Genomic DNA, 24,346 nt, shown 5'->3' with positions numbered 1-24,346 from the left:
TGATAAAATGCAGTTTGTCCCATTTGCCTTCATTGCTATTGAGCTATTGTGTGAAATACAACTATTGTGAGCATGTATTAGAAATCAATGTTAACAGTGATATAATCGGACAATACTGCAGGCATCTTATATTTCATTTCCACAGCAATTGTATATGTAAAGGCACTGGTAACCACACATGGATGTAAAATATGTATGTATGTGATTTGGCTACAGTTGCTCTTTTTATGCTATTTCTTAGCTAGCTGTTGTGTTTTAATTTTTCTGAACTGAGCAAGCTTATGTGCATATTTAGTATAGTTTTCTCCCAACCTGCTGACCTTCAGGGATTTTGGACCAGACTAACTGGGGAGGGCACCAGGTTGGGGGAAGCTGATTTCATACATGCGCTGTGGTCTAAACCACTGAGCCTTGGGCTTGCCGATCGGAAGGTCGGCGGTTCGAATCCCCGCAACGGGATGAGCTCCTGTTGCTCGGTCCCAGCTCCTGCCAACCTAGCAATTCAAAAGCACGTCAAAGTGCAAGCAGATAAATAGGTACTGCTCCGGCGGGAAGGTAAACGGCATTTCCATGCGCTGCTCTAGTTTCGCCAGAAGCGCCTTAGTCATGCTGGCCACATGACCCGGAAAAACTGTCCGCAGACAAACGTCGGCTCCCTTGGCCAGTAAAGCGAGATGAATGCCACAACCCCAGAGTCATTTGCGACTGGACTTAACTGTCAGGGGTCCCTTACCTTTTATTGTACATGTAAGGTCCTTACTATGTGAAATGTGCTCATTACATGCATGCTATGGCAGGTTTTCAGGATCTGAATGGAAAACATTCAGCAGAAATCACAGGAAGATCATCTAGTCCTAACCTGCTATTTGAAAGGCAAGCCCATCTATCTAGAATATCTTCCTCTCCTGTCAACCCTCTTTACAGTTTGGATGACAAAGGGACAGAGAGAGAGAGCAGCTGCACTACACAGTGGTATAGCTCTTGTAGAGCCGCTGGCATGCATTGTGTAGACAAGAAATGAACACGAATGGCAAATTGTTCCGTGCCGCCTCTTGGTTTATCTGCTCCCAAGGCAGCAAGAGAAAGATGCTCGTTGAGAATGAGCACAAAAGGGATATGTGAGAACAAGGAGATAGTGCAAAGAATACTGGCCGGGGAGATAAGCGATTGCCCTTTCCCAGGCCCATATACTGAAAAACCTGTTGCAACTACTGCTGCACTGGTAAACTGATGTTGAGCAAAAAGGCTTCAGAAAACCACTGACTTGCTAATATGAGTGTGTGGTACCTCTGAAATAGAACACACTGATCTTCAACTATTTCAAAACTATTTGAGTTTTCCCCTCTAAGGTTTTGCCTCCATAATAATGTGCTGTCGTAAAGTGAGTCAGAATAGTATGGTGGCTAAGAAACAGAATTGTGATTCAGCTCAAATCTCACCTCTTGCCAAAAACTCACGAGCCTCTCAGCCTCAGCTTTCCCTTATCCACAATATGTGGGGAATAATCTTTTTTGTCCTACCTTTCAGAATTGTTGTAGGAATAAAGCAATGCAAGGGCTATAAGAATGCTATGTCTTATCACAAAATGTGCTGTACTGGCAAGTGCGTTCTGTCAGAACTGTAAAACCAGTACGCACTTGAAGGTAGTGCAATTCTCTGTGCACTCAGGCATTTCCTTATTTCAGTAGTTTTGCTGTTGGAACAAATTCTTAGCTTCAATGATTGACAAAAGAATGAAATACCTCTCAATAACCAAACTTCTGGATGAATGCATCCAGAATTCTGTTCTGAGCTCTAAGAGAACTGCTTAATACCCCCATCTGAAAAGGAATAGAATGGAAAGTACGTAATTGCGGCCAATATGTCACACAAAAAGAAGACAGAATTCTGGGCCGACCCATGGGCTGTTCAGCAGAGGTCCAGGCAAGCTGAACCCAAGCCATTTCTCCTCTTTTCTGTCTATGACTTCTTTAGCATTGTCTACAGCAGTTCTGAGCAAGGTGATTGCTTCTTAAAGGTGCATCCATGTGGCATCTTGAAGGGCATGTGGGTGTGCAGGCATGTACCGTATGTATCCAGTGCACACATCACATCTCCTTATCTGAAATCCTGGACAGCCGCTGCTAGTCAGTGTAGACGATTCTAAGATAGATGGACCAATGGTCTGATTCAGAATAAGGCAGATTCCTGTGTTCTTTACCCCTATTCTACAGCATGTGTAGAATAGACCTTAAACAAACTGTGAGCTAAAGGGAACCTCGATTTGTGCTCCTGGAAACACCAGTTTTTAGGGAACCGCAGTGAGGATAGACTATTGCCTTCATGCTTTACTTTTAGGCTTGTGATTGGCCACTGACTGAAACAGGATGCCAGACGTGTACACACAATATAGCATTTTTAGCCCATTCGAGCCCATTTCACTCCTCAAAGAATTCTGACCAATGTAGTCTGTAACTCTGGGAGGAGTAAACTACAGAGCCCAGAATTCTTTGGGTGAGGTGGAAATGTGCTTCACATGTGCTTTAATGTGATCCAGCAACTTTCATCGTGTTTTTAAATATATTAAATATAAGAGCGCATTGCCACCTTCAGTTTGGTGCTGATATTGCAATTTGGGTTATGTTTTCCGAAGCGCCTAGGCAAGTTTGCCCCAACAAAGCCATTTTAAAACTGAGATTCCCAAAATATGTGATCGTCTGCAAAATATACAGCTTCCTACCCTTATTTGTCAAGCATAATAAGCCTCTACTTCCAGTGTTCAGACACGGAGTGTTGCTGCTTATGCAGTGAAAGCCACAAGAGAGTGGTGTCAGCTGGCTTGAGGGAGCCCTCGCGAAAATACTCAAAATACCAAACGAATCCCCATTTAGGAACCGCCAAAACAACCCCATGAAGACTGAATTTGCTCAATGGGCAGGGAATGCTGACTGTGTGTATATGTAATGTAAAATCAGGTGGAAACCGAAGTTAGTGACTAATAAGATCTAATCAAATCCGCAGCACCCACACCCACACCCTGCAAGTTTCCTCCACGCGAGCACAGGCAAAGATTGCACCACCCAGGGGAGCTCTCCGCAGACACTCAGCTTCTGGCACGGGCATGTAGCTGTCGCTTTCTGATGACGTCAGAAGCCGGCGCAGCCACACGTGCTGCAGTAGGCAAGGGCAGAGCCAGGAAGCCGGACGAGTTTGCAAGGCGTTTGGCTGTGCGTGCAAAGAAGGTAAAGCCGTGGGAAGAGCCGGGGGGGGGGGAATGGAGGTGTGGGCTCTGACTTCAGGTTGTACCCGCGTTTTACCCTCCTGTAAGCGAGATATATAAGCGGCGCAGAGTGCAACTGCGGAACTCTGCCCCCCGCAGTGATGGCCATCAAGTTTTGTTGGGCAAATTTGTGGAGGGCGACGCTCTTAATGGCTCCTTACCCACGATGGCTGTGCTCTCCCTTCGAGGTCGGAAGCAGCAATGCGCCTAAATGCCAAGGGCTGGGAACCGGAGGAGGGGGAGAGGGGCTCTTGCGCTCACCGGGTCCTGCTCAGGACCGGGTTTAGGTTTGATGAGGCCCTGAGCTACTGAAGGTAATGGGGCCCTTTATATGTCCAGCTGTCCTTTGTCAACAACAAATTGCCGCTGTTTTTTGTGTTGAATATATGCTATATGGTAATTTATGGACCTAATAGGTATCTAAAGCCATTTGCACATAACAAAACATGTATTTTATCAAAGTAATTGTTGAACTGAAATACAATTAAGAGGAAATATATTAATAGTGAAATTTGGGGGGGGGGCAAGAGAGTGGGGCCCTAAGCAATAGCTTGTTTAGTTTATACGTAAATCTGGTCCTGCTGGTCCTGTTTGAGGTTTTCCTGAGGACATCTGCGCGGCCTCTAGGATAACAGTCTGCTGGACTGGATGGGCCTTTGGCCCAACCCATCAGACTCTCCTTGTCAATGTAATGTTGCAGTGTATCCTCAGGGCCTAAGAGGAGTGCTCCTGTTTACAGCTGCAACCAGCCCGGAACCCTTATAGGGGAGATTTTCTTCTTCTCCCTTATGCAGCCCTATTTCCCTTGGTGTGTTGTAGTATCTCAGATGTTGGACTACCGTTCCCAAGATCTCTGACCATTGGGCATGCTGGCTGGGGCTGATGGGAATTGTAGGTTGGGGACTCAAGGTTGGAAAAGGCTGTGCTAGAGGACTGCCAATGCAACTGGACATTTTATGGCTGTGTGTGGGAAAGGGCACACAGTTCTGGAGAGGATATACTGTAACTCCTTTTTCTTATAGTGCCCCGTTATAGAAGGGATGGGTGCGACCCTGGTTCTCCAGATGTTGCTAGGCTCCAGTTCAGATGATGATCGCAAAATCTGGGTTGGTTCGTATGGGGAGACGTGGTCTCTTGCTCTGCTATGAAGCTGTACTGGCTGGTTCAGATTACTGGTTGCACCCTGCTGGCCCTTTAAACTTGTTGCTTACAATCTTAATACACTTAAGTGTGCACTTGAATTCTGGGTTGAATTGTAGCTATTATGTGTCATTTCTTAGCACTTGAATAGGGAGGCATTTGGGTTTATAGCTTCATTTTATGCAAGTCTCAGTTGCTTTAAGTTTAATGGGACTTCTTCCCACATACGGTAAGTGTGTAAGACTGTAGCCTTATTTGCATCGAAGATTCAATTAGCTTTTAAGTATTATTGCTTACTACAGCAGCCAAAACACATTATTTAAACTCCTGAAAACAATATTTTAGGCAATGGGCAAGAACAAGGCAAAAAGTCAGAAGCCGATGAATGTATTCCATGTGGCCAACAAGAAAATTGCAAAGGTTAAAAGGAAAGCAAAGCCCGTGACGACAAATCTAAAAAAGGTTAGTTTTAGAAGATTCCTTCTTGATAATTGTTTTGGATTTTTCATTAGGAACATCTTAACAACATGTGCTGCACATGATAAATGGAAACAACCTTAGTTTATGTCATATGCCATTCTTTCTCAACCTTGGGTCCCCAGGTGTTGGACTACGACTCCCATCATCCCTGACCGCTTGCCCTTCTCACTAGGGATAATGGGAGTTGTAGTCCAACACCTTGAGACCCAAAGTTGAGACAGGATGGCATATGCAATTGCAGTGTGATGGAAGGTACAGGACATTCTACTAGTCCCATTCTTGACTTCAAATCCAAGGTAAATGAATGCATTTGGGGGGGGGGGATTGTGTCTGCTGACCCAACATCTCCATAACTTCAACTTGAGGTTAGTGAGGACAGAAAATATGACCCAGCTCTCCCTCCATATGCATGTAAAGGCAACAACAATACTACTACTACTACTACTACTACTAATATAATAATAATAATAATAATAATAATAATAATAATAATAATAATAATAATAATTTATTTATACCCCGCCCATCTGGCCGGGTCTCCCCACCCACTCTGGGTGGCTTCCAACAGAAAAATACAGCACAATAATCTATTAAACATTAAAAGCCTCCCTGAACAGGGCTGCCTTCAGATGTCTTCTAAAAGTCTGGTAGTTGTTTTCCTTTTTGACATCTGTTGGGAGGGCGTTCCACAGGGCAGGCGCCACCACCGAGAAGGCCCTCTGCCTAGTTCCCTGCAACTTGGCTTCTCGCAACGAGGGAACCGCCAGAAGGCCCTTTGTGCTGGACCTCAGTGTCCGGGCAGAATGATGGAGGTGGAGACGCTCCTTCAGGTATACTGGACCGAGGCCATTTAGGGCTTTAAAGGTCAGCACCAACACTTTGAATTGTGCTCGAAAACGTACTGGGAACCAATGTAGATGTTTCAAGACATGTGGTCTCGGCGGCCGCTCCCAGTCACCAGTCTCGCTGCCGCATTCTGGATTAGTTGTAGTTTCCGAGTCACCTTCAAAGGTAGCCCCACGTAGAGCGCATTGCAGTAGTCCAAGCGGGAGATAACTAGAGCATGCACCACTCTGGCGAGACAGTCTGCAGGCAGGTAGGGTATCAGCCTGCGTACCAGATGGAGCTGATAGACAGCTGCCCTGGACACAGAATTGACCTGCTGGAATTGTAGTGCTGGAAGTGACCCAAAGGGTAATCTTGTCCAGCCCCCTGCAATGCAGGAATCTTTTGCCCATCATGGGGCTTGAACCCACAACCCTGAGATTAAGAGTCTCATGCTGTACTCATGAATTTTTCTTGGCTGAATAAAGACACAGGTCACTTCCAGATTACCCGTTTAATGAGCATTCATCCTGATTTATTTGCTGAGAGATTAGATGACATTGGCTGTTTAATGATTCGTTTGTGAAGAGATTAGATAACGCTTTGATGGAATGTAATCCCCCATTTTCCAGTCACTCCTCATCACTTGAGAGTCTGATCTTTTGGGAACATGGGTTTTTATTAACCAGAGCTCCAAATCAGCTTTAATTTTACAGTACAGCCTGAATCTGCTGGAATGGGATTGAATTGCCCCAAGAACAGCAACAGTCTGGAAATGCCTGTAGTAATTTTCTCATGTTTAAAATCTATAAGCCCGATTCTTGGAAGTGAGTGATGCATTTCTATTTTTGCATATTTTTGAAAGACTTCGCCCTACCTCAACCTAATGAACAAGCTGAACCGTTATGTAAGAATGGTTCCCTTGGTGAACTTTTGAAATCTCAGTATACTGTAGTTTAGTGTCATGTATATCCTCCAAAGTTAATTTAAAACACAACACATTGAGTTTCTATAGCTTATTGCACAGAAAATGCTTTTAGGTTGATCTTGAAATACAAAAGCCTAAAATTTGTTTTCTTTTCCCCCAAAGATTAATATTGTGAACGATGAAAAGGTTAACATGGTGAATAAGGTATTTACAGAAGTACAGAAAGAAGTTAAACAATTGTCCAAAGCCATTTCATCAGACTCTCCAAAGAGCTGTCAGGTAATTCCTTTGCCTTATACAAAAATTAAGCCAAGCCTCTTTTCACAATGTACTGGAGTTATAAGGGGAATGTAAACCCACTGTGTTACTTGGAACTTTGTGATATTAATTTATTGCATTTGATTTTGGCATGGAAATCTGTTCCTATATGTTTGGCTCTAGATATCCCCTTTTACTCTTTCATTTGGCATCTGTTATTATATTTTGTTGTGTTACTATGCTGCATTTAGGCTTCAGTTTTCAATGAGATGGTGGTTGTAAGTGTATTCTTAAATTAAACATGGACACTGGACCCAAATCGCTGAGCATGTGTGTTTCCCTCATCAGATTCCAAAAGCTCTGGAAGGTGAACCAGCCAACGTGGATGCTGCTGCTGACTTGCTGTCCCAATTGTAGTACCAAATAGTATGTATTACATCAATATTGCCCCCCCCCCCGAAAAATTGGCAAAAAGCAACTCTTTGTATAGTTTTATTTTAAAAATCTTGTTAATGTACAAGCATTGGCACCCTTTTAATACAAACTACAAATAGTGCTTTCCTAAATCTAGGAATGTGGAATGTCAGAAGTAAAAAACAGAGAACAAAATAAAGTGCTAATTAAAAAGGCACTCCACAAAAGTGTTCACTGAAACAATGTAGCATAAACTAGTTAATGCCCTTCATTCTACAGTTGGCAGTGGGAGTTTTAGACACAAAAGGTCAGAATTTTGGAATGATTGTAGAGGATTTCCAGGTGTATAAAATGCAGCAGTCTGGAGTTGTACAGGAAGCAGAGTTGGGCTTATGAAACTTTGGTTCCTAAAGAACAAATAAAAAGAACTGGGGCTTTCAAGTAACTGTATTAAGCTACTGTAACATTTCTAGGAACACCAATCCCTGCACTGCAGTAAAATGAAGCTTCTGTTTTACTGAGTTTATAAGTTGATCAAAATAATGAAGTACAGGGGAAAAGGTACACACCCAGTGTTGGTGAACTACAGATGTTTTACATTCATAATTTTAAATACTTGTGTTATGAAATTAAGTCTACAATATTATATCGTTAGAGGTAGATGAGGCAATCTGGCTGCATCAAATCTAGTAGTTCAGTATCTGCACATCAAAGAGGTCACAGACTCCTTCGTTATCATCCAGGTTGAAGTTGTAGTCATCTCCAGGAGTAGGAGACAGCCGTAAGAGGGGGAAAACTGCAGAGGGGAAAAGAAATATTACTGGTAATTAAAGCACAGTTTGTGTCACACAGCTACAGTACCAGTCCTTTGCAAATGAATACATAACTATCCTGATTTCTAGTTCTGAATTGGCATTATTATTCTCCCAGCCTCCAAAATCATTATCATTGCTGCCACATTCATCCTACATCCTGGAAGACTGCTGAGAATGAGGTTGGCAAACATCCTGCTCCAGTACAGCTTTCCACATATGACAAATAGAAATTCATGCTAGCTTTGACTGTACTGGGTAGAAAGGCAAAGAACTGGTAGAAGGGATACCCATTTTGTTAGTAAAAGCATGCAGCGCAAAATGTGGATGTGTCTTTATGTTAAGTCTGTTTAGCGACTCAAATCTTGATGGGTCAGCACAGCAAAAGTGAATACTGTGCAATGGAATTTATTACCCTCTGGTGAAGTCCACTTAGTAGGGGCATGCAGAACGACTGTGTGCATTATCTTGTGGAATTTGGTAGGAATAAGGAACTAGCAGTGTTGTTCTATGAAATGAGCTTTAAACACATATAATGCAAAAATGTGGATTGGATGACATATTATCATCCAGTACATTTACTGTACTGAAAATGGAGAAGTGTTAAATTGTATTTTCCCCACCCCCTCAGGTATGAAGCGGAAGGGACAGCTCACAACCAGCTTATACAATTTGGAAAAAGCAACTGGAACGCCTCTGATGGAATCAAAGAGACATGAGATGCGATGGTCTTCAGGCAACAACAGAGATGTCGCACAAGTTATTTAAGATGAAGACTCCCATTCATATGGTGCACGTATAGATCAGGGCAAAGTCATTTTTCTGAACAGGTGGTCTAAAATTGTGGGACTCTGAAACAGCAAGTGCACTGAAGTGAAGCAACAATTTTTAAATAAGCGTATCAACCACAGTTATAAAATTAAATTCTTTGTTGGCTTGTTAATGGAATGCAACAAGGTTACAAAGAAAGCAGTTGTTGAATTTGCTTGCTTCATTCGGAAAAAAGATTGCGGAAGCAGGGTGGCATAATAGCAGGGCTATGAAGAATAGTTGGACCGCTGAGAACATTTTTTTTATATTTACAGCTGAAGTGCAAAACCATTTCATCTAGATGCTAAAGATCAGAAATATGTTTGAGAGAAAACTTAATCAAAAATGAAGCTTAATTATTATAGGGGATAGTGGGACAACCTAAAGCTGATTTGGTGGTGGAAAGCCCCCACATCCTCCTAATTCATGGGCAAATTCAAAAGGGAAAAACACTATATATGGCATTTGAGAAATTTGTGGGGAAAGCTTTGGACCAGGCATGCTGCTGGTACAGACTCCTTGTACACAATTTGGCAGAGCAAAGATTTATTTTGCAATGCAGTTCATACACCACTGGCAATTATTAGTGTTGGAATGTGACCTCAGGCAGAGTCTGCTCAGGCATTTCATAAGGAACATTCTCCTGGTGAGTTTAGTTTTGAGATTCATGTCCAGCCATCTTCCTGTATTGGCACAGGGCCATCATGGGTTGAATCCCCACTAAGTTTGTTAAATTTTAGCCTACCTAATTCCAATAGGCCCCAAGTTCAACCTATGTTAGTCAGGATTCAATCCCATGTGTGAAGTATGAAACTTTGGACAGGAGGAAACTACTAGCAAGATATAAAGCTGGAGGAGTAAAAGTCTATGTCAAATGTACATGTTTGTAGACTGCTCATGCAACAATTTATGATGATCCAACTTGCAGAACAGATGACACTCTTAGAGTGTAGGAAACCAGGTTTTGATGTATTTATTGGGTGGTTGTGAGAAAGTCATAATTTATCTCAGGCTAAAAGTGAGGAACTCAAGCATACTATCCTGACCTTTGAAGGCTGGTGGGTAAGCTGCTAAATAATTCTGCAAACAGCATGTTGCAGTAATTCACAGGTAACAATTTGCAAGTGGGAAAGGCTGTCAGCTATAGGTTCCCATGCCATTATTATGAAAACACACTCAATTAGGTTTGTACAATGGGTGATCTGCTCATTCAGAGTCTGCAATAAAAGGATGCTGTTTCAATTAACCCTGATGAATCCTGGGAGTCTGGAATTGGTATTTAAATCTGGAGCCTATGGGTGGTTGCCTGGTGTTTTCAGTGAGCTAAGCTCCCAGCTGTTTGCTGCTCTTATTTACTCAAATAATGGAAATCTTAGTGCTGCTGAGTAGTGCCACTCAACATGCTATATTACTCATCCAACAAATTATTCTAGAATGTGCCATATGAATAACACAATCTAAAGCTACACTCTTATGCAAACTTTTCAGAAAGTAAACCCCATTGACATCAGCAGGACTTACTTCTGAGTAAACTGGATTGTGTTGATGACTCTACATATTTAAGAAAGTGGGAACTACAGTATAAAATACACTTTGGACCCTAAAGAGGGCTCTGGTTAAAATTGTGGGCAGAAAGCATTTAAAAAGCAAACTGCAGTCTTTGACCCTTTCCTTATTTGTTAGGAGTTTTGCTCAGGCAAGTGGAAATAAAAATGATAATTTGTGTGGCTTTGCTCACATATTTCTTGCATTCCTAAGGAGTGTCCCAGCATTGTTTGTAATTAAAGATTGGAGGAGGGCATACGTACTAAAGTTAGGGAAACTCACTTGCTTTGTTAACTGCAAGCAGCAAAATGCCACGGAATGCCCACCTGCTCTAAACTCAGCAGGGTAAAAAAAATCATGAAATCTAACTGCTTCAAGTACATTTCCACCTAAAACTCTAGCAAAGGGATGTTGAGCTGGCATTTGCAGGGAACTGTTAACTAGTGAAGCAGAGACATCATACTTTGTAAAGAAGGATGAGACAATGAGAACATAAACTTACCATCAGAGGACATCAGCTCATCAATGATATCGCTGTTAATTATTCCTATGAACACAAAAAGCAAATTCATGGCTATCCACATAGACAATAAGATCAAATTACAAGGCTTTCATATTTCCAGTTGGCATGTGCAGTTAGTCAAGTAAACGTTTTAGGTACAGGTATTTAAGGCTCCTGAAATTTTCCATAGGCTTTTAATATTTCATGTAGTCTACTCTTTGGTATTTCTAGTGAAATGGAAATACAGAGTGGCTTAACACTCGGCATGATTCTCAAGTTACAGGATTCAGAAAATTACAAAACAAAATGCCAGGTCAGTTATGAATTGTATTTTGTAAACTATCATGCACCACCCCTGTTTAGCCTACACTGAAGGAGTAGCTACCGTGTTTCCCCTTTTTTAAGACACCGTCTTATAACTTTTTTCCTTAAAAAAACACAGGGTGGCTTATTTTTGGTGGGGTGTCTTATGGTCTCCTCGGCCGGGCCAGGCCGCTGGCTCAGGGTGCTGCTGGGCGCTACGCGCAGCGCTGCTGAGCTCTGTCCTACCTGACAAGGCTGTTGTATGTATTAGAACAATACAATGTATGCACAAAGATTTCAGCGCTCTGAGGTGCTATTGAGCTTGGACTCTCCTACATGGGAGGTTTTTAAACCCAGGTTTGGACGGCCAAGGCTTCTCCAGCTGTGACTGCCATCTGATGGGGATTATTTTAGCTGTGATTTCTGCATAATTGCAGGGGGTTTGACTGGATGGCCCTTGGGGGACCCCTTCCAGCTGTACAGTACTATATTCTCAGGTCTTCAGGTTCACAGGTCTTCTCCATCGGTGATGGGAAAACCTGTGTCCCTCCAGATGATCATAGAATCGAAGAGTTGGAAGGGAACCCCAAGGATAATCTAGTCCAACCCTCTGCAATGAAGAATCATCAGCACCATGCTCTAACCAATGGAGCAAATATAGATATAAATAGGGTTGCCCTGTCTCCTATTTTTTCCAGGACACGTCCTCTTTATCACAGGCAGAGTCGTCATAGCGATCCATAATTAAAAACAGGAGTTGCCAAATGCGTCCTCTTTTTTGCTTTTGCAAAATATGGCAACCCTATTAAATAATGAAATAGAAAGCCCCCATCGGGTGCGCGCTCCCACCTTCCCACCGCATCCCCCTCCGATCGCCCTTTAAAGGCGTTTTCTCCGCTGCGCCCCTTTTAAGACAGGCCTGACGGAAGAAGAAAGGGGCAAGGGCTCTGCTGGGTGCTCCGAGCTGCTGAGCGCTCCGCGCGCTCCAGCAGCTGGTTCTGGGCAGCGGGACGGCAAGCCTCCTCCTTGGCCGGGCAGAGGCAAGGCCGCTGGCTCTGGCACTCCGTCCGGCGCTGCCGGGTGCTCTGAACTGCTGAGCGCTCTGCCGGGCGGAGGTGAGGCTACTGGCTCTGTCGCTCCGCCTGGTGCTGCTGGGCGCTCCAAGCACTTGGCGCTGCGGAGCGCTCCGCTCTGCAGCAGCCGGTTCCGGGCGGCGGGGCGGCAGGCCTCCTTAGCTGGGCGGAGGCGAGACTGCTGGCTCTGTCGCTTCGCTCCGCTCTGCAGCAGCCGGTTCCGGGCGTCGGGGCGGCAGACCTCCTCGGCCGGGTGCTCCGCGCGCTCACCACTACGGTACAACAGCAGCCGCTTCCAGGCCCCGCTGGCTGGCTGGTGCGCTCGGCGGTCGCGCTTTTAAAATCCAGTCACTTAAATAGGATCTCAGTCTAATTACTGCCAGTAGTGGCCATAAGGAGGGTGTTAGTTTTCATACACGGCATGGAGGTATGTCTTATTTTCGGGGTATGTCTTATCTTTCGCAACTGCTTAAAAATGCTGCCATGGCTTACTTTATGACTACGCCTTAAAAAAGGGGAAACACGGTAGGAGCGAATCAAGTACTCCTTTATAGTATTTTCATAATAAAACACGCTTAGTTTTTATGTACAGTTCTGTTCAAAATGCTTTACATTATCAGTAATCCTTGCAGTCATCCTCTTGATCAGCCTTCCCCCAACCTGGTGCCTTCCATATACTTTTTATTACAACTCTTACCATCCCTAACCATTTCCATCAAAACCATTTGCCCATGAACACCTGCTTCACAAAACAACTACAAAAGCAAAGATACTCTCCTAGAAATACAGCCAATGTTAAGACAGTAAAAAAAGTCCACAGCTCAATGTCGTCATTCTGGCTACAGTCCTGTTTTACACTTCAGGACACCAGCAAGTGTCCTCCCCCCCCCCCTTCAAAGTTATAATCAAACGAAGTATGTAATTTACCTCCAGGCTCATCCATCTTTGCAATGTCAAATGCATTTGGCTTCAGAATACTATTTACATCCAGCGGAAGGAAGGACTGGCAGGTATTTGAGCTAGGTGTAGTTTCTGTTATAAGGCTGTTATACAGCTCAGAATCTGGAATGCCAGCATAAAGAGTTTCAGGAGTCGGGCTCTCCTGCAAACTGTTGTCTACAGGGTGGGAAAGTTCACATTAGAAATCAACAATATTAATTCAACGCAAATTACTGGAACACAAACATTTCTGATACAGGCACAAATTCTTTGTTACCACAAGCTCATATTTTAATATTGGCATGCACTTGCTTTTAGTGATGATAATGTGAACAGCAAAAATATGTTAACTAATTCTTAATACATGGATTTTGCTGCTTACATGTCAACAGTCACATGTAAGCATTGTCTCCCACCCACAAATCCTTAGCTCACCCCCCCTTTTATATTTTAAATTTTCTGCCAATTGAGAAAAGGGGAAATCGCTACCTGTTGACATATCTGTGACTGGTGGTATCCGTGGAAGGGATTGACCCTGCTGAGGAGGATCTCTAGACTCCACCTTCTGGGGATCTACATTCAGTTTAGGGGAAATCAATGGAGCTGGCAACTGAGATGGAGGTTGCATGAGGTCATCTGGAGGTGGTACCGGAAAAACCACTGGCTTTGAGGAACTGGACTCTTTATTTATAAGCAGCACATGGATGGGCCCCGAATGACTCTTCAGATTGATCTGGTATTTGTTTTGTCTCTTTAGAAAGGAAGCAAAGTTAAAAGGTAAAGCCACCATCCTTTATGGCAGTAGGCTTAGCAATTAAGTGTAACTGGACTGAAGTAAAAAAAAAACTGCAGGTGAAAGCTGTGTACTGAACAGGTGAGAATGTGCTTGTTGATAAGTTGAAATCATAAAGAACAACTACACAAGTATACCCTCTCACCTCTAATCTACATCATAACCCAACGTATCTTCACATGGTCAAACTGTTTGGAAGCTAATTGTCTGGAAACGACCATGCACACTGAACACGCATCCTGTCTCAGAACTGAATCAAAATTTCAGCGAATGTTGCTGCCGCCTGTAGTAATGCTTTTGCTTTATACTAGTGATGTGAAACCTCTGACCCATGAGCTTAACCAGGCCCGCCAGAGCTTCCCATTTGGTGCATGAAGCCATTTGAGCCAAGCTACACCCACCTATCCATCTCCTGGTGTCATATGACATCAGGTGAGGGGCAGGCAAAGTCATGGGTTCAAATAGTGCCAAATTCAAACCATTCAGAAGGTAATGTTCTGGGTTCATTGGAAATTTAGATGGTACCACTCAATTCTCTCTTGGATCAAGATGTGAACAATCATTTGGAATAGCGGTCAATTTCCTCCTTCCAACTGCGACAAAAAGCAATTTGTATGACTTTTGCTAGCAGCAAAGGAAACTTGAAACTGAAAATGTGGAGCAAGTATTTCCTCCTGGAAATTCTAAAAAAAACCCAAACCCCTACTGTGTTAATATGTTTCCCTCAGGCTCAGCATAAATAACTATCAGCATCACTATCAGTAATTTAATAGTTGAAGTGATGAATGCTGCATGTTTCAATGAAACAATTTTTTTAACAGATTAGAACACAAACTAGGTATAATACTATTTTATGTTATTAATTTAGCAAATTTATTCTGTAAGCACAAGTCCCAGTTAGAACATATACACTACTTGGGTCCAAAACCTTTTTAAAAAATTATTATTATTTGCTAACCACACAGATTAAAAGAGCTGTTTATACATACCACATGAGGTACAGGAACTTCTAACTGTGTGCCAGAAGGAGCCTGAATTGCTAGTAGTGTATCCCCTGATTGTGGAGTAATTGTCAAGTGTTAGCTGAATGCATGCACACTCAATCCTGGATAGTATACAGGTAGGCCAATGGGTCATGAAAGCATGTCAGAATAAATATACAAAATAAAATTCAGCATACTTGCAGAGGTTTACATGATCAAATAAGATATGCTATATTTCAGGGTGAAAAAAACCACAATACAGGATGGCTACACTGTATAAAGAGAAATCATGTTTTTAATGGAAGAAAGTCTTAAGTGATCCTAAACTGGCCATTTCACTTCCCCATATTCTACCAGCTTTATTTTCAGAGTCCTACCGCACACAAAAATCTGGTGCTGTCTTTGCTTTAGCACATTTACTCTGAAATCATGGGCCACTATATTCATACAGGGCTTACTTTCTTGAGTTTTAGGATTGTAGCTGAAATCCAGATCTACATAAAAAGCAGAAGCAGAGAACATGCAGCTCTCCAGATGTTGTGAGACTGCAACTCTCATAAACCACAGCCAGCATGGCCAATAATTAGGGATGATGCTACTGGCCTATAAACTTGCATCTGGAAAGCCACAGGCTCCTCACCTCTAGCAGAAAGAGAAAGAACTGGTCTTCTGCTAAGGAGTTATGAGGATTTCTTTTGGAATCCCTGCCTCTGAAAATCAGTTCTGAAAAACAGAAATCTAACTCAAACACTATTTTAAACACATGCTATGTGATGAACTTTTTGCACTAGCCGATAAGAGGACCATATAGTGAACACAACAGGGTTTTCTCCTGACCTGACACCATTTAACAAACATGTCAAACTTCTCAACAACTTACCGTTGAAGCAGTCACAAATGTCTTCATGAGTGATGTATGAAAAAGTGGTCTGTGTCAAGGAAAGTTTCAAAATAACATGATGCTGCTGACCTTCTCAAGTACATTTTAGGAAATTTACCCGGCTAGTTAGGTACCGTAGTTCTGTTTCAATACCTGTATTTTGCCTGTCATACCCTGGAGTAATGACTGAAATTGCAGAGTTTAAAACACATTCATTTTAATTATTAAACAAAATTTATATACCATTGGATTGTAAGAAAACAGCTCTAAGTTGTTTAGCAAAAAACAGCCTCTGCCCACTTTATATCTTGGGTATTAACAAGTCCCATTAGGCTGAGTCCAAAGGTGCTGTTGCATGAATGGAAAAAAATAATCTGTTCAGACAAGTCACCCAATTCACTGCTGCCCAAAAAAGGATTCTGAGGATGAGGGACGATCTGGAACAAGATGCAACATAGTACAGAGGGCTGCAGCAGTGGGGGAATAAATGAAAAATGAAGCACTGCCTTGTATGAGAAGGCTTTCCATTTTTGAAACAGCACCTGTGAACACAATGAAACTTCTATGTAAACACTGAATGGGATCAAACTGGTAGCTAATGCTAAGCTACCAATATAATTTTGTCCAATACAAGTTGGACATGTATGCCATTTTGCCTCCCGATCTGCATTTCACTTCCCCTATTAATCCACTACGGTTCTAGGTTCCCACAACTCATTTTGAATAGCCAGACAGAAAATTAGTATCAACTGTTGTCAAACCCTTCAAAACTCCCATTTGAGGAAAATGCCCATCACTTATTCCATCTCCATTTTCTGTGTTTCACCAAGGCATAGCAGCAATAATTCCATTTGCAAGAATTACACAGCATGTTTCAAAGGATATCATTTATTTGTGGAATCTTCCTTAACATTTTTTATGCTTTGCTGTAACCACAGTTTCTGCTGATCCAGCTCCTTTTCTTTTAGCTCCAATTCTTCAATTTCTGCTTCAAGGTATCTTAGTCTATCTACGACTTCCTTCGTATTGCAACCAGCACCTACACCTCTTAAGAGAGAGCAAAAAAATTCAATGCTACTATAAATGAGTAACAAACAGGCAAAAGTAGAAAAGATATAATAGCAGCAAAAAATTTAATTCTATAAATGGTGTAATATCAATTAAATTTCAATTGGATTTTGATTCTGTATATGAGTAGGGAGACTTTCAAAGGTTGCACACAAGAAAGACAATCCATCTCTTTTTTGGGTTTTCATGTGTGATTTTCTGCTGAACTGTGGAGCCTCTGTTGCTTGACCACCAATGAAAGGGTTTGCATTTGTGGCAAAATATACTTCTAGGTCCTAACAAACAACTGCCTGGAGACTAGTGTCTGCAGAGAATATGAAAGCTGGTATTGCTGACATACATTGTTTTCATTACATATATACATTGCTTTCATTACATAAATACCTAACAATGATAACACTCGTCCTGTGAAGGAAAACAGCCGCCTGTATTTCTATGTAAGAAAATTAAAATTCAGTTATCTTACTTCCACTGGATGCTGTTTTTTGACTTTTTTTCTATGAGATCTATCCCTTCCAAAACATTGGTGATGTCGTAAATCCGCCTTTTTTGTCTTACAGCAAGTGTGTCGGCAGCCTGGTAAGATAAAGAATAATTTATGTAGATGAAGGGCAAAAGGGGAGGCTCATTAGACAGCTTCAGTGAAGCTGTACAAGCCTCCGAGAGAATATTAATCACAAGCCTAAAAGGGTAAATCTTCAACCTGCCACAGTCACAAATGCACAATTAGATGCGTTAGACCACCCTCTCTGACTCTTGGACAGGGACAGTAACCTTCAAACAAAATGCCTTAAAAATGACCTCCTTAAAACATGTCCATAGAATTCCACACATGGGAATGAGTTCTTTCAGAATTAGCCATGCATGAGAACTAGGGAAATGGAAAGGGGGGCTGAAAAGACAACATGCTTTTCTTGAGCAGGATGTAAAGGAATAATCTGCCATTTCATTTCAAAATATGGGAACAAGATTTGTGGAAGGGAGTAGGATGACAATTCATTATAGCAAAGGAAGATGGGCTTCTTAATGTCATTTATGGAAGAACAGTGTTACAGTACTACTGTATGGGCTTAGGTTTGCTATCATTCCAAAATATAATGGCAATGGTTAAGATTGAATCTCAGTAACGAACACCACCAAACAAATGAAATCATGGACCTTTTGAGTAAAAGTAGTAATGAGATGGGGGGGAAACAGGGATGCTTAAGAGGTATGCTCTAGAATACTTTATGTTGTTGAACTGTTGCTGAAAGCAATAGCATAAAAATTTAACCTGTGAGTAACAGCCAACGTGATTAGCAGCCTAAATTCTGAGCCTCAAATTTTTGCATTGGCATGGGTCCAAGACTCTTACCAATGTAAATTCTTTGAGGATCGAGCTGCCTGAAACTTCTACCCCCTGCTCATATTCCACCAGAGACAAATTTTACTTAAGTATTGTTTTGTGAAAGACCCGTTTTGCTTCACCCCCTAATCCAGTTATATACATATACACTTTTTGGCAACAATGAGAAACGTTTTTCAACTGTAGCTTTTTCATCCACATCCATACCAGTGAAGAAGTTGTTACTTTGATCCAACCTACAACCATTAATTAAGGTAAAGGTAAAGGACCCCTGACAGTCAAAGGCGACTATGGAGTGTGGTACTCATCTCATTCTTCAGGCTGAGGGAGCCAGGGTTTGTCCACAGACAGCTTTTCGGGTCATGTGGCCAGCATGACTAAACTGCTTCTGGCGCAACGGGACACTGTGACGAGTGCCAGAGCACACGGAAATGCCATTTACCTTCCCACCACAGCGGCACCTATTTATCTACTTGCACTGGTGTGCTTTCGAACTGCTAGGTTGGCAGAAGCTGGGACAGAGCAACGGGAGCTCACCACTGTCGCACGGATTCGAACTGCCGACCTTCTGATCAGCAAGCCCAAGAGGCTCAGTGGTTTAGACCACAGTGCCACCCGCGTCCCCTAACCACCAATTAAGGGCCGTTTACAACAGCCTTCCTCTCCAAATCTATGCTTATAGTTGATCATTCAACACTAAAGACACAATCGAATTATGGTGCTGGAGGAGACTCTTGAGAGTCCCATGGACTGCAAGAAGATCAAACCTATCCATTCTGAAGGAAATCAGCCCTGAGTGCTCACTGGAAGGACAGATCGTGAAGCTGAGGCTCCAATACTTTGGCCACCTCATGAGAAGAGAAGACTCCCTGGAAAAGACCCTGATGTTGGGAAAGATGGAGGGCACAAGGAGAAGGGGACGACAGAGGACGAGATGGTTGGACAGTGTTCTCGAAGCTACTAACATGAGTTTGACCAAACTGCGGGAGGCAGTGGAAGACAGGAGTGCCTGGCGTGCTCTGGTCCATGAGGTCACAAAGAGTCGGACACGACTAAACGACTAAACAACAACAACAACAACCACAAAATTAACATTCCACTCTCCATCAGTCCAGCTCCACTGGAGGGATGTGTGCAGAGAAACCAGACTTTTGCATAGTTGGAATGTAACCTACTGTACAAAGTTAAGAGTCACATTTATTGCTCTTCCCACTTTTGCCTCTGGTCCATGCACTTCTGACACAAGCCCTTTCACAATGTTCCCCATAAGGAAATTCAGCCCTCAGGTTGAAAAACGTTCCTCATTCCTGCTTTAATTGGAGGGAAGATGGAATCTTAATGTGCACATAAGACCTAGTTTGTACACTCAAAGATCATTTCCCCAAGGTAGAGTGGATGCCCAAGACCCCCTCATCTTGCACACATGTAAACCCCTACGTAAGATATCCCTTCCCCTATCCCCACTTTTAAAGGGGAAGGCATGTACATTCCATTGGCTCAGATGAAGTTAGCTAAATTTAAATCCCACTGAAATCTTCAGTACATCTAACTTAGACTAGATCCATCCCTTTAGGTAAATATGAGGAGCACTCATGTTACATGTCCTTTATGCTGAGTGATCGATGGAAGAAGGTGAACACGCATGCTATTCTGTCACGCAAAAAGGGACTTTATTTGGGCAAGTGTATGAAGAATCTGCCCTTTGTTGGAGTGTAATTATAGTTATGTTTACTTTACCCAGCTGAATATAAATGTCAGCTGAATATCTGCTGATACGTAGTGCAAGAGCAAAGAACCAATCTACTTTACTAGCAAAATTATTCCAATAGGTTGATCCTAGGCAGGTTTACTTGAACAAAAGCGCAAAAGAACTAGCTGGATCTTATTTCTGGGCAAGCCTGCATAAGTTTACATATTGCTGTTTCTGTAGGTGTATAGGGGTGGGGGTTGTTGTTGAACCTGATGTCGTGTTTTTAATTAAGTTGATTACAGGTGACAAATAAAATAAGCAGGTTTACCAGAACTCTGGAGCAACTACACAATTTATTGCAACTCACCTCGGAGGAGGTTGCTAATAGTTTAATAGCAGTTTTAAATGTTTTACAATCTTTGCCTTGTATATTTGCTCAACAGTTCTGGGAAACAGACCATTGTTATTCTCACAGAAATGGGTGGCAGTTTGCCATGAGCCGTCAATGGAATGGATAACTAAATAGGAATTTGAACCCATGTCCGATTCCAGGTCTGGTGCCAGATGATCACGACTCCTCTATTAGCGGTTCAATAAAAAAACCCTCAAAATCTCTCTCCAAAAAAGCGCTTCATTTTTTGTCACAATTATTGTTATTATTATTGATTAAATTTGTACCCTGTCCTATACCTGCAGGTCTCAGGGCGGGTCACAGGATAAAATCACAATATAAAAACACAAATTACAGGTGAAACTCGGAAAATTACAATATCGTCGAAAAGTGCATATATTTCAGTAACACAATTTAAAAGGTGAAGCCAATATATGAGATACGGATGCATGGCATGCAAAGCAAGATATGTCAAGCCTTTAATTGTTGTAATTGTAATTATTTATCGTTAGACGGGTCAATTATAAATGAAATGTAATTAATGAAATGTAATAGCAATGTTTTTTTGTTTTTTTTGTATTATTGTAACTATTTGTTTTATTACTGTGGAATTTCCAAAAGAAAGCATTTGTAAAAATAAAAATAAAAATAAAAAAATAAAAAGTTGCATTACTGAAATAAATGCACTTTTCGACGATATTCTAATTTTCCGAGTTTCACCTGTACATTCGGTAATTATCTCATTGGGATGAGAGAGAAAAGATGCGGCAGATCTCAGTCTCAGCCAGGCTATGTCGTATATCCCCAACCCTGGCTCAGCCGAAGATATGCTGGGGTAACTTGCTCAACGTGGCTTGGCCAATGCAAGTCCCCCAGAACCGGCTTCCTGGTGGTGGGATTGGCCAGAAGATACTTAAACTGGATCCTAACTCTGTTCAGCTCAGTCACGTGACTTGGCAACCTGGCAGAACTTACACTGGCAAAATGGGTGGTGTGAGTCAAAATATATTTTGTTTTCCCTCTTGGGCCAGCTCAGTTGGCAGTAGCCGTGCTCCCAAACGGGGCTGGATCTGGCACAACTTTACGCTGGTCTAACGTAAAGCCAGTATAAATTACAGTGGCTTCCCATAGTTAGGACTACCCACTTCACATAAGATTCTGCAAGTTCCCCACTTAGATTATAGAAGAAAGCAGGATTCAAGACACACTTCTCCAAGGGATTCACTCTATAGCCCTTCTGGTTTTGATTGTTCCTCAATATGCAATACCAATGAACTCTACTGCTGAGCTACACCTCCGTTTCTTCTACTCACCCTAAATAACAAGCTCAATGAATCCAACTCCTAAAAAGCCCCACCAGCCATACGTTCTCTCCAATCCAGATATGCTATAAGAGTTCAGAAGTTACACACTCTTCTACTTAAAACCTTTCCCAGGATATATAAAGGGGAGAGGGTGCTCTATACAGAGTTACCCTCCGCATGTTCCAAGAACGCAGGAAGGGTCATGTCCCCAACATTTCCACCAGCTTGTCACGACATAAGTAGGCTTCTGTGCACAATGGGATTAAGAGCACATACTGGGAAAATACAAGTTTTTAAGGGACAAGCTGTAGAATGAGCAAGTGCAGCAGTTTTCAGGACTGGACTTAGACTACGGTTCAAATCCCTACTCAGCCACAAAAAACCTTATTGTGCACCTTCAGGCCAGTCGCTCTCTCAGCCTAAATTGTCTGTGGAGGTAAGAGAGGGTGGGAGAAAAGAGCAGGGCTACTCATACTGCCCACAGCTCCTTTAGAGAAGTCTTAATCTGAGGGTCGTGGAATCGAGATCCACGTTGGTCAAAAGGTTCCTGCATTGCAGGGGGTTGGACTAGATGACCCTCGTGATCTCTTCCAACTTTATAATTCTAGGTTGGGGCAACCGAGAAGCGTGTTCAGTCGCTGGCAACTAGGAGGAAACACAGAGCATCAATTTGAAGCAACCGAGCGCTAAGCAAGCTAAACCCAGCTATGGGTTGTTGCAAAGAGCGCGTCAGGGGAGGGGGGCAAAAGCAAAACCACATACGCCAAAGCCTGCAGAAAAGGGGCGATTTATTAAAAAGGTGGCTACCCCAACATGGAACTTTTCCCCTCACCAGATCCAGAAATCCTCTCGCTGGACCCCTCAGAATATCAAGGGCCACCCCACCCCATGTTGTGTGTGTGTGTCTCACATGCACATGCCTCCTCCCTCAGCGCCAGGATCCCACCCGCAGCGCCTGGACCGAAAGCCCCCCCCCCCATCTCCCCCTCACCGCTTTCAGGTCGAGCACGCCGTCCTTGGCCTCCTGCAGGAGGGACACGAACTTGGTGGTGAGCAGCCCCAGGCTCTTCTCATGCCGGCTGCTGTTGCTGGCGCCCCCGGTGCCTGCACCGCCTTCCAGGCTCCCCACGCCGCCGCCATGGCTACTGGAAACCGACTCGGGCAGCGCCACCGCGGCCATGCTGCATCCCCCCACCTCCCCGGCCCTTCTCCGGCGTCCCCCCCGTGCCCCCCCGCCGGGCTGCCCTTCCTCCGGCCGCAAGGGAGCCCGGCTGGTCCCCGCGCGGACCCGCAGAGACACGGAGCGAGCCCTCGTCCTTTTCTCGCCCACCGCCGGCTGGCCTGCAAGGAGAGGAAGTGACGCTACCCGCGCAGTTGCCGGGAGACAAAGTTTTGTGTAGGGAAGAGCGAGAGAAAAGGGGGCAGCTGCTCCTTTCCCGAGAAGGTGGAGCCTGAGGGGAGAGAGTGCGGGGTGGTTGCGCCCCCCCTCTCTCGCCCCCGGGGGGAAACGAAGGCCGGGAGGGCGGAAAAGGCGCTTTCGAAGTGCCAGGCGGTGCTTTCACTCGTTTCTCTGGGGACTTTTCCGCGCAAAGTTGCTCTGCGCGAGGCACGGAAGCGCGCGCGCTTGAATTCCGCGCGGCTCAACTCCTCCGGAGTGAACTTTTCCGGGGCGGCGCTAAGCAGCCCAGAGTCCAGCAAGATAAAGCCCTCCTGTCTTTCCGCCCGGAAAGCACTCTAAAGCAACAAGGCAGGTGGTGGCTTGAGTCCCAGCAGTCGCTTTCCTTTGGTTCCCGTTGCGAAACTCCCTGCAGGTGGTGAGCGGCGGCGCTTTTCCCCTCCAGCAATGCCGGATTTATGTAGAGAGTTTACAGGGGTCCCCAATTGCCTTCTAAATCCGGCCCGCGGACGGTCCAGGAATCAGCATGTTTTTACATGAGTACAATGTGTCCTTTTATTTAAAATGCATCTCTGGGTTATTTGTGGGGCATAGAAATTCATTATTATTTTTTTCAAAATATAGTGCGCCCCCCACACAAGGGCTGAGGGTCAGTGGACCGGCCCCCTGCTGAAAAAGTTTGCTGACCCCTATAAGCTAAAGAAGCTATAGCTTAGGGCTCCACTCTCTTGCCCCCCTCCCCAATTCTCTATTAATATACTTCTTGTATTTCAGTTCAACAATTGTTGTTGTTTAGTCGCGTCCGACTCTTCGTGACCCCATGGACCAGAGCACGCCAGGCACTCCTGTCTTCCACTGCCTCCCGCGGTTTGGTCAAACTCATGTTAGTAGCTTCGAGGACACTGTCCAACCATCTTGTCCTCTGTCGTCCCCTTCTCCTTGTGCCCTCCATCTTTCCCAACATCAGGGTCTTTTCCAAGGATTCTTCTCTTCTCATGAGGTGGCCAAAGTATTGAAGCCTCAGCTTCATGATCTGTCCTTCCAGTGAGCACTCAGGGCTGATTTCCTTCAGAATGGATAGGTTTGATCTTCTTGCAGTCCATGGGACTCTCAAGAGTCTCCTCCAGCACCATAATTCAAAAGCATCAATTCTTCGGCGATCAGCCTTCTTGATGGTCCAGCTCTCACTTCCATACATCACTACTGGG

General features: G+C 43.6%; 2 protein-coding genes across 4 annotated transcripts; one reads left to right on the top strand and one right to left on the bottom strand.

The window, feature by feature from the left end:
• Nucleotides 1-3,152: 3,152 nt before the first annotated feature.
• RBIS (ribosomal biogenesis factor) lies at nt 3,153-10,172 on the top strand. 2 transcript variants are annotated; one of them, XM_035125745.3, is made up of 5 exons: nt 3,153-3,221; nt 4,745-4,861; nt 6,795-6,911; nt 7,239-7,316; nt 8,748-10,172. In XM_035125745.3, exons 2-4 carry the CDS (start codon nt 4,748-4,750, stop codon nt 7,305-7,307), a joined length of 300 nt encoding a protein of 99 aa, XP_034981636.3. In that variant the 5' UTR covers nt 3,153-3,221; nt 4,745-4,747; the 3' UTR covers nt 7,308-7,316; nt 8,748-10,172. The 2 variants fall into 2 exon arrangements, with proteins under 2 accessions (XP_034981636.3, XP_088531800.1); XM_088675674.1 differs by lacking the exon at nt 3,153-3,221 and adding an exon at nt 3,390-3,573.
• Nucleotides 7,370-23,312, bottom strand: E2F5 (E2F transcription factor 5). 2 transcript variants are annotated; one of them, XM_035125743.3, is made up of 9 exons: nt 22,734-23,312; nt 17,479-17,588; nt 16,830-16,991; nt 15,945-15,988; nt 15,071-15,135; nt 13,778-14,039; nt 13,277-13,465; nt 10,974-11,018; nt 7,370-8,100 (listed from the first exon to the last, which is right to left on the bottom strand). In XM_035125743.3, the coding sequence occupies exons 1-9, from the start codon at nt 22,920-22,922 to the stop codon at nt 7,991-7,993; spliced, it is 1,176 nt and encodes a 391-aa protein (XP_034981634.2). In that variant the 5' UTR covers nt 22,923-23,312; the 3' UTR covers nt 7,370-7,990. The 2 variants fall into 2 exon arrangements, with proteins under 2 accessions (XP_034981634.2, XP_088531799.1); XM_088675673.1 differs by having other exon boundaries at nt 13,277-13,411.
• Nucleotides 23,313-24,346: the final 1,034 nt, after the last annotated feature.

This window comes from Zootoca vivipara, chromosome 8 (genome assembly GCF_965207765.1).
Source record: "Zootoca vivipara chromosome 8, rZooViv2.hap1.1, whole genome shotgun sequence".
NCBI classification, from domain to species: domain Eukaryota; kingdom Metazoa; phylum Chordata; class Lepidosauria; order Squamata; family Lacertidae; genus Zootoca; species Zootoca vivipara.
Note: the sequence above shows the minus strand (reverse complement) of the source record. Positions and strands in the feature narration are given on the sequence as shown.